At 33.4% G+C, this 10,838-nt stretch overlaps 1 protein-coding gene across 1 annotated transcript; it reads right to left on the bottom strand.

Moving 5' to 3' along the window:
- Window positions 1-1,875: 1,875 nt before the first annotated feature.
- Window positions 1,876-9,971, bottom strand: LOC21402869. The gene is made up of 10 exons (XM_024164498.1): window positions 9,771-9,971; window positions 9,024-9,230; window positions 8,579-8,813; window positions 7,951-8,120; window positions 6,912-7,054; window positions 5,759-5,936; window positions 4,756-5,335; window positions 4,243-4,355; window positions 3,482-3,725; window positions 1,876-2,461 (listed from the first exon to the last, which is right to left on the bottom strand). The coding sequence occupies exons 2-10, from the start codon at window positions 9,212-9,214 to the stop codon at window positions 2,237-2,239; spliced, it is 2,079 nt and encodes a 692-aa protein (XP_024020266.1). The 5' UTR covers window positions 9,215-9,230; window positions 9,771-9,971; the 3' UTR covers window positions 1,876-2,236.
- Between the last annotated feature and the right edge of the window lie 867 nt (window positions 9,972-10,838).

The raw sequence follows: 10,838 nt of genomic DNA, 5'->3' as shown, positions 1-10,838 counted from the left end.
AAAGAGTGAACGAGTTCCGTGAATACTAATTTACACCTTTCTTTATTTTGGATCAACATTTTTTTTGGGATTTTGATCTTTGAGGAATTTTGTTCTTTATTAATTTATTATTCATTATTTTTTGCAAATAAAATAACGTTCTACTCAATTTATTATTCATTATTAATTTCAAGTTTCTTGGATAGTTTTATTGCGGCGTAATTTTTTTCTTCGTTTCGTTTTGGAAACAAAAACATCCACTGCAATAATAGACCAATTTGTGAATAAGCGCAAGTAACGTTCTACTTGCATTAATTTTTTGGTAGCATTTTGCAATTTTCTGGACATGAGACATGTCGTCAAAATGTAACATCTTCATCACCGAGAAAAAAAAAAACACTTTTGAAACCTTATCACCTAAGTTGCCGAGCCCCATAATTCTTTAGTATATAAAATGGTTGTGAAAAGAAAACTTTCTTTTATTTCCAATTTGGGATTTCTTATTTTTATTTTTATTATTTCTTTTGGAGTTTTAGCAACTAACAAGCACAAAGTATTATAAATGCTTTTGGAACTTTGTAAGATAATGAGTGTAACCCATCAAAATCATGAATATTAAATGAAGACTGAGATCGTAACGCTTAAACCATGGATGTAATCCTAAGTCTGAGAAATGTAGCCCATCATTTAGCACATTTTATCTTATTTGACTAATATGTCATTTATGGTTAGGAAGAAGTGTGTATCATGTGGTTATGAGATATTGTTAGGACGTTTGGTTTATAAGTTCAGAATTATTATTTATGATTTTGATTTTTAAAATTCAAATTTTTTTTAGAGAAAAACACTGTAGAATCAATAACCATAATTCAGAATTAGAGACGATTACTCTTTCGTGCAATAATAAATTCTCTGGTTGCAACGGAATATATCACAGAAAAGTGAAGGATGTGACTTGTGAGGAAAAGGCAGGAGATGGTTTGAAACATTTCCTATAGGCCATAGGGTTTTTTTTAGCAAGGTTAACAAAATTAACCTTTTATTGTATTATTAAAACTAACATTAATGGATAATTAATATTTTTCCCGGAGTGATTAGTAGCATTTATTAAGGTTTCTTCATCATTATAATTTTGGTGTATTATTTTTTTTTTACATCATCAGTATATATGTGAATGCATGGATATTTTTGATTATATAATATGTGTTGATTCATTCAATGAAAAGTTGTTAACATGAACGAAATTAATCAAAAATTTCTAGGCCTTCATTTGCCTTTTTTTTTTTTTTTTTTTTTTTTTTTTTTTTTTTTTTTTTTTTTTTGCCGAAGTTTATTATGGTTAATTTTAAGTAGAAGAAAATTGCATTGAAAGAGACGATGTATCAGAGTTGCATTATGGTTTTTTTTTTTTTTTAAACGAAATTATGCAGAAAACCATTTAAACAAACTCAACTCCGGTGCAAACTAGTTGAGTGTATTGTGGCCTAAGCCCAATTATCAACTGTTTATGCATGTTCGCCAGGCACCTAATGTAATTAGGATAGGTAGTTGTGGGAGATGGGTTTTAAAACTCAAATTTTAATTTGTTTTATTTCTTAGGTGATGTTTCGTATATGTTTGATAGTACATATAACCAAGGTATATAGTAAATATTTTATTAAAAAAATACTATATGTATTATATATATATATATATATTAAAAGTTGGGTCAAAATCGGCGTGGGCGGGAATGCGCCGGTCCATTATGGGTCTAAACAGACTGACCCAACCCAATCCACCCTAAGCCCAACCTGACTCAAGAATTTTCACAAGCCGTGCCGTGCCAACTTAGACTACTAATATTGATAGTTTAAACAATACCTTAAACAGTATCATGCAGTGCTGTGTTAGTCCAATATTGTATCAAGATCGGCTTAAGCCTGCCTACGGGCTGCGGCGGGCCGCGACCTATAATTGCATCTCTAAAAAAGTTGGTGATCTTATAATTGCAAGTTTTTAACAGTTTGAGGTTGCATTGCCAAACTTTTAGAACTAAAATCGTGGGGACCAAAATGCTAAAATTTCAAATGGCAAGTGCGGTTTCTCAATTTTAAGGAATTCTACCCTAATAAACGGGAACTTCTTTTTCCTTTTCTTTTTTTTTTTTATCCTTTATTAAGACTGAATATTTACATGCGAACGTGCGTGGTATAAACTTTTTACACGAGCTTTTGAGAGAGAAAAACAAAACAAAACAAAAAAAGAACCTTTTAGAAAATCATTTCCTCTTTTTATCTTCCTCTTTTTCAATAACAACAGGAGCTGCCGGTATACTGAACCACCACTCTCGCAATCTTCTCATCCATCTCTCTGTGCTCGCTCTCCTCGGCGGTGAATACCTTGTAAATGTCTCCAAAAACAGCAGGAGAACAATGTACCTACTCGGTACGAAGGCCAGAATCGAAGCCATTAACAGAAGAGCTACCGCGAATTTCATGCTCGCCTGATCATATTACACAAAACACTAGACAAAATAAGCACCGGAGACGGAATAATTTTTTTACCAACAGCTAAATGATAATTAACTAATTTGAGTAATAATTCTTAGGATCCGTTTAGCTCGCTGATTCGAGTTTTTAATACGAGTTTAGATGTGATTTTATGTGAGCGCTTTTTACTGTAGCAAAAAAGTTAGATGTGACTGTTTCTGAGAGCTTTTTACTGTAGCAAAACTCGAATTCCAAACTTGAATCGGTGAAATGAACGGGGCCTTAATCTTGATGAAAATCTTAGAAGCCTTCAAGTTTAAAGTCAAACATTTAGGTCTATATTCTCCATGATTTATTTATTAAACACAAAAACAAAAACAAAGACAAACAAACAAACAAACAAACAAACGGAAACTGTCAATTCAATTCAAGGACTATAATGGGAAGTCTTCACCAAAATCCAGAACTAGAAATGAAATTGTCAGCACAATTCAACCACTAAGGTATCAAGCTTTGTAAAAGTTAAAGGACAACTTAGAAACACTTTTTTAAGTGTAACTGTTGATGAAAGTTGATGCATGATAACCAACTAGATACACTAAATTGAGTTTAGGGATTTTATATCTTTTGATTTGAACGTAAAAATGTATTTTTCATCAAGATTAAGGGAGAACTAGTGAATTAACCCAAATGGCGCAGCTACATTTTGTTTAGGGTGAGTCTGACAAATGATCGCTGAACTCCAATCCAACTTTGGTTTGGTCCCTAACTTTTAAAACGTCCTAAACTTAATCCCTATCTATCTGTTTGTTTCAAGTTTAGCCCTTCCATCAATTCAATACTCGTAAGATTGAGAAGTTTTAAATGTCAGGACCAAGGTTAGATTTAGGATAATGTTCGTGTACTACTTGTAGGATTAATGCTTTAGTTTATCGAGGATGTTTCCCATTTTTTTGATCCTTGTATGCAGTTTAAGTGTTTAGGAAAAATATATAATTCAGAAACCAACAAGGAAAAAGATAAGGAATGAAAACCTGTGGGAACATGGTGAGCAATAATGCACGTAGTTTCAGAAGAACAATATTTCCATCCTGGATGAACCCTTCAGCCTGGGAAATTGCATTCTGGACAGCCAAAAGCTGTTCCATTTTGTTTGTCGGTGGAGGTGCTATCACCTTAACCACATCAACGGGGTTTCCTTGGCTAAATAATCGCGTGAGTACCATGAAGATCGCGGCGAAGATAAGAATCAATGCAAAGCTGTAGCCCAGCCATTGCCTAAAACAAACAGGGTCTAAGTTCTTAGTAAAGACGACTGCTCATGTGACAGCTGAAATAAAATACAAAATAAGAGACATGAAATATATTTATATGTTGAACCTATAACTGTTAAAAGTACTTATTCCCTTTGAATGCTTCTGTTAGGAGCTAGGCCAACATTAAATTTTGTATTCTTGAACTCTTACTGCTTTGATACCATGTTAATTTACTGGTTCTCCTAATAACTTGAGCTATTACTGTGTGGGTCAATATTAGATTTTACATATTCACAAATAACTTAATCATTGTAATTTTCGTATATATAAAAAAAAAAATCATTTTGCTATTATAAAGCTAGAAATCCAATGGAATACGTTATAAGAATTCATGGTTCATTCTATAGGTCATCTTTTACAACTACGTCAACACAAGTCACAAATTTGACCTTTTCAGTCAGCAAACATGAATGCTTCCATCCCATCACATAGAGGAACGTGAAAATGCAGCGAACAAGAATTTCAAGGACGAATTTTACCTGCAGATGATAAACGTGAAAACAGAACAGAAAACAAAAGAATGCAAAGGATCCTCCCAATATGCCAAAGAAAAAAGACACTGCCGCAATGCCAGCACTGGAAAGAATAGTTCCTGCAAGTATTCAGAAAATTTAGAAGGCGTAAGCAGAAATGCAACTTCCCATGGTTTAAGAGACAGATAACACTCCTGATTCATGGATCCTAAATATGACAAATGATTTGCTATCGTCTGAATACTTATACGTCAAGTTACTCACACTTCAAAAGGATAAAGAGACAGATAATTTCAAAAGAGTATAAGATCTTTAGTGGTCTGTTCTACTTCTACCCACTTACTGGGGTCAAGTAACCAAGTTCATTTTACAGTCTTAATAAATCCTCTGGCGAAATTATCCTTGAAAAAAGAGAAGCAAAATATGACAAAGAAAGATCGAAAAAGAAATCAATTGTAGATTACGGTTAATATGTTAAAATGCACAGGCACGTAAGTCCTTGCCTAATGTTTAGTCTACCTTCATCACCGCAAAATTTGTTTCAAATCCATCCACTTTAACTCCATCTATGGTTGCTTGTGCTACCACCACCTTCGCATAATTGTTTTTAGATTTCTTAACCGCTCGCTCAAGTGAAGTCATCTTTCCCACAGTTATATCACCAACAACAAGCCTATTCTCTGCGTGACTATTAGAACTCGATCCAAACACAAAGCCCAAGTTAGAAACCATGTCCAAGGCTGAGCTTGAATACATTCTACTTCCAGATTGAGACTTATCAGTCTGATCTGATTCCCTCAAAGTCAACATATTGCCCAGGGTTTCCAATATCAAATCCCCACCTGGAAGTTGGTCGCAAAGATTGAACATGAGAAGAGATTCACAATTTAAATGGACCACCAAACTAATATCTTGAATGGCTTGTAGTCGCACAATCCCAAGCACAGCTTTCGAAAGTGCTTCATCTCGTTCAACTCCCTTGATCTGAAACTTATTTATAAACCTATGAACGTACAATATCTCTCTAATGATTGCCAACCAATAATCACGTCGAGTATGCCCTTTGAGCTCAGGAAACTCTATTATAACTGGTTCTGATCTGCATAAGCATGCAAATAAATAAATCTGCATAAGCATGCAAATAAATAAATCTGCATAAGCAAAGCATGCAAATAAATAAATAAATAAATTAACTTGGAAGAATAATGATTAGATGAAAAAGAAATATAAATTTATGAATGCTACCAAGTAATAAACAAAAGGGGTATTTTCAATAAAAGATCCATAAATTTCTTCCTTTTAATTTTTGTACATCTTCCAACAAACCAGCTAGTCAAAACTCTTATCAAATTAGGTAAATTAATCAACTTACTCTAGTAAAAACATTGCCTAATGGATACAAAAGTAGACACAAAATTTACTGACATTTTTTAAAAGAAGGGCCAAAACAAACGTTCATCTCAAATTCCCTAAACAAAATATTTCATCAAGTGCAAGTAAAGACGTATGCAAAATAACTTACAATGAAATTGATTTATAGAATACTGCCTTATCAAAAAGTCGAGTGCCCCACGGTCCAGTCAGCTCAGGTTTAACAACCTGTTTCAGATCATCTGATAAATCATAGCACTTTGCCTTGTCAAACGACACAACACGGAGAGCTTCAAAGTAAATTGCATGGTCCGTCAGAATTAACCGTCCTGTTTAATACCAGAACAAAAGTACAAGGGAACTGATCAACATAACAGTTATGATACTATGATTCCACGTCCTTCTTCTCAGAGGGGAAAAAAACAAACTCTTAAGTACAGCCAGAAGAAATTAATGGGCAAAAACCTTAAAATAGATACAACATCCAAGCAGGGATGCATGCATCCAACATGAATCACCTTAATAGCTTGAATTATATTTGAGGAACAACAATTTAAAGAATAGATCAAAGAACCATGAAGGTTTGAATCTAATCATCGCAAAATCTCAACTATGAAAAACAATATTGTTTACTTTTCTGACAGCCAAGAAATTGTCCTATTAGTTCTTCACTAGTGTTAATAAGCTTTCTCCATACTAGGAAAAAAACATGTTCCAATACATAGCTTGTCCTTTTAGACAAATTCATTTAATTGTCACTTAATTTACAAATAAATTTTAAAAAAAAGTTAAACTACATGAACTCTTGAAAGAGGATGGCATTTAAAACCTATAAATGAAAATCTTAGCGCAAAATTTATTTAGCAATTCAAATGAGGTTGAACTAAAGATACAAAAAAACCACATACACAAAGTCCTTTAGAGAGTCGACCATTTTATGAGAAGCATTTTGTTTCCAAAAGGATCACAGAGTACTTTTCATTTGAACTAATTGGGCCTCAAATAACATACTAACATTTAATAAAGGCATATTTTTTTTATTACATGTTTTAGCTATATTTTCCAATGGGCATTTTTTAAGATACGATTACTTTATGCAAGACACAACTGAGTCATCCTTTGTTACTTTTTTTTTTTTTTACGGGATCCTTTGTTACTTTTCAAGTACTACATTTAGATACATGAAACTGCAGGCAATAGTAGATTGGTTTTTCATTAACCAACGCAAGTATCCTAAATTTTTAGCCAAAATGAAACCTACGTATCTTTAAAGTTTTTGAGAAATTAATGACTCATCAACCTACCAGGCCATGTAGAAATTCCTACATGCTCGAGAACTGGTTGAGTAGTAACTGTTCCATCTACTTCAAGAATCTTCTCTCCTTTCGATAATCGCACCACCGAAAGAAGAGATGACTCTGACTGTGTCTTCATTTTCCTTAATGCTCTGTAATATAAATAATTGGAATCAACTAGATATAAGTCTATATTTCCTAGCATAAGGAAAATGCCTTTGACAAACCTCGAAACAAAATGCATTATGACATTTAGGTTAATTTTGAGTGAACTAACACTCAACCACCAGAATAAATGACACATTTTTTTATCATAAAAACAATTTCTTAATGTTAATTAAGTTTCTCAGACATGATTGAGTAATAACAAGGCAAGAAATTATGAAGGAACCAACATGGACAATTACCTTTCCCGCTTCACTATCATTACTTCCACAAGAAATGGAAACCGGGAAAACGACCAATAAGAAATTATAACCTATTTGTCCCATTCCATCTAAATAATCTTCGTCAATTCCAGACAGAATAACAGTTTATCAATAAGGTAAGTTTCTTTATTATACATCTTAGTAAAATACAAGTTCCCTTATTATGCATGTTTGCATGTTCTTTTGAGTATGCACTTGTGCACACATGTGCATGAGAGAGAGAAAGAAAAAGACATCTTAAAACAGAAGCTTTGGGTACTCTATGCAAAAGATATCATCTTCCACATTGTTCCTTGCGACCTTGACACTCTTTCGTTGTTAAGAAAGCATAATGTCACTCTTTTTCCATAACAATGGTACTAATTTCTCTTACCCAGCTAAGATGCATCCTAACGAATATGAATCCCAAGCTGCATGTCATGCCTTTCTTTCATTTGCGAATGTATGATGGAAAAAACCAATAACCACATTACCATTTCGAAGAAGCCGGGAAAAGTTCCACTAGTTAAGTTTGTTACGATGAACCAGACAATGCGTAAAGTTGACATATTTGACGTGAGATGAAATGATAATTATATTAAACCCTTATTAACATGGAATTGATATCGCGACTATTTTACCTTTCTAGTGCATTTAGATATTTGTCGTAGATGGAGAACTGAAGCCGCCCGCCGGTTGATGCTGTAAGCACCTCAAAAAGGTTTTCACTAATGATGACATTTGCAATGATAGGAACTGCTGGAGCTATTCGAGAGAAAGCTTCTATACCAACTGATATGCACTCATCTACCTGCATACAAGATGTCATTCCAGATTAAAACTAACTACCAAGCGCTAGAGGACTCTATTCTTAAACCCAAAATTAAAAGCTTAATGTCAAAAAGCTTTGTGCAAATTAATGCAGCAGTAAGGGAAAGATGATGTTAATGCATATAAAACGATTGAAATATTTGAGGATATGAACAAACTAATGTAGCAAAAATATGCACATGACAGTCGATTTTAAACACCATCATCGCCCAATGAGGACGATAATTACTTTGAAGCATTCACTATGGAACATATATCAGATGACTTACTGTCCAAGACTAACTCTCAAAATTTTTTCTACACGTATAACTATGTAGCTTGATTTAAGAAAGCTTATGGGTACAATAAGGTTCCTCTTCAAATAAATCCATAGATTCAATCAGCACTCATAGCAGAAGTCTAAGGGAGAGCCTGCACTAAAGATAGTTACAAACTTACATGAACTGAAGGTTCACTAGGAGCAGCTGGAGCCTCCCAAGCTACCATCATGTCAAATGTCAGACGTCGAAACTTCTTATCGGCCAAATAGTCATTTACTTTTATTGACACAGCAAGAGCCCTGAAACAACAGTATTCCAAAATGTTCCTCGCATATCGTGATGGATGCTTTATAGAATCAGAAGCCTCTGAATTGAAGCTTTCTTGAAGTTCAGTAGCAGGAATTCCAAGAATTCTGCATCATTTATTTGTCATTGTAGCAAAATTATTTTCTGAAAAAAACTATCACAATTTGATGGAAGCTAAGTAGCAAGATAAGCAAATGAACTACCAAGCACCCAACAATGAAGTAGAAAGTTCTAATTAACCGTGAAACTTAGCAGACAACTTTTCATAATAATAAGGTACAAGTAAAAATGTAGAAGGTGCATACTAGTAAGCTTACTTCAAGCATCGTCGAACAACTATGTTTGCAATCACAGAGAGCTCTGATATCCAATTATTTCGGGCACAAGGAGACCTTGTCATCTCCTCATACTCCTCGTTGAAAGAACTTCGGTGGCCAAGCAACCATTTAAATGATCCTTCTCTTACCAGATTCTCGAGCATATTTCGGGTTCTGCTTGACACAGCCATCTCACTTGCAGTCGAACTATAGATTAAACCAACAAATACAGCCGTCAAAGCTGCTCTTGCATTCCCAACTTAATAAAAAGATTAAAAAAAAAGGAGCCTTTAGGTTGTTTGGATGTTTTTCAATATTGGAATTGAATCTCTAAAAAAGACAGTCAACTTTCCCACGTGGAGCTTAATCACAAATTACCTCGCAATTCATACTCAAAAAATCATGTACTTTACTATTATAGCACGCTCTATTGCCTATGCTACAACAATGGCATTCAAAACAAAATCAAACCCACTTGACACATTTTCTATCAACCCAAGTATCATATTCCTCCATCGAACTTTGAATCTTTCTCATAAAGTAATTACAGATTACCTAACACATTATCATTCAACTAACAAGTACCAAATCCGGCAGATCATTCAACAAAAGTACAAGCTACTCAAAACCCAAGTGTCAAAAGCAATAATTTCAACTCGCCACAAATCCATCCGAGAAAACTAAGCAAAATTCAGCACAAACCCAATAACAAGAACTATAAAACAAACCAGAATTCGGTAAACTCACCGGAAAAGGGCGTACTCAGAGCTGCTTCTTTCTCATCAATCTCAGCTCTATACCAAAAATCCACTTCAGATTATATGCTTTGAACCATTATCTCCAAACCCATTTCAGCAATTGGCGAAATTCGAAGGATTTATAACAAAGTCGGTTCCGTAGAGATTTTTTGCTTTATCGGGGCTTTGGGTTTAAATTGTTTGTACTATAAAAGACAAGGCAGTACTGGATAAGTTCGTATAATAATACTTTTGTATTCAAAAAGTAACAATAAATGGTTTTCAAGTGTCAAAAAGAAAAATAACAGACAAAAACAGTTCTTTTGTTTCTATCTTTAATATATTTATAGAGTGTTTAAATGTCAATTATAATTTATAATTTATTATAATATTTTTTTATAAAAAAAAATATATAAATTAAAAATAATTTTAAATTCGTGAACTAAATATTTAAAATTAATTAGTGAAACAGATTAAAATCCTTAAAGTTAACAAAATGAGTTGTTTAGAACAAAATAAAATTATGGTTTCGATTTTATTTGTGCATAGAATAGCACGGTGGTTTTTACTTGACAAGAGACAGAGGTATGGTGGGTAAGGTTTGGCCCACAGAAAGGGAAAGTGACAGGGAACTTTTCCCATGAAGTTTCGTCATTTTGAATCTTTGATTCATTATGAAGCTTTGCCCTAACATGTTAGAAAAGAATCACTGAAAACAAATAATTTATGGGTTCTAATGACGTTGTGGAATTATTTGAAACCTCACTTTAGAAAAAAAATTATTATTATTTACAACTAAATAAACATTGAAAAGGAAGAAGTTGAAGGAGAAAAAGAAAATTAGTAGTAGTAGTCACGTTGAGATAGCTGGAATCTGGAACTATTTTCCTTCAATCTTTTTCTTTCTGAATTTGATATTTTGAAAATGGAAAATGGCTCTTTTTTTATTCTTTTTTAACGGGAGGAAAATGGCATTCAATCAAATAATCAAGCGGATTATTAAAGAGTAAAAAGCAGATTATAACCTTTAATATCGTATATGGATATAAGTATTTGAATACGGACATAAGATTATTTT

The sequence above is a fragment of the Morus notabilis genome, unplaced genomic scaffold, assembly GCF_000414095.1.
Source record: "Morus notabilis unplaced genomic scaffold, ASM41409v2 Scaffold2035, whole genome shotgun sequence".
NCBI lineage: Eukaryota > Viridiplantae > Streptophyta > Magnoliopsida > Rosales > Moraceae > Morus > Morus notabilis.
This window is presented reverse-complemented; position numbering and strand designations above follow the sequence as displayed.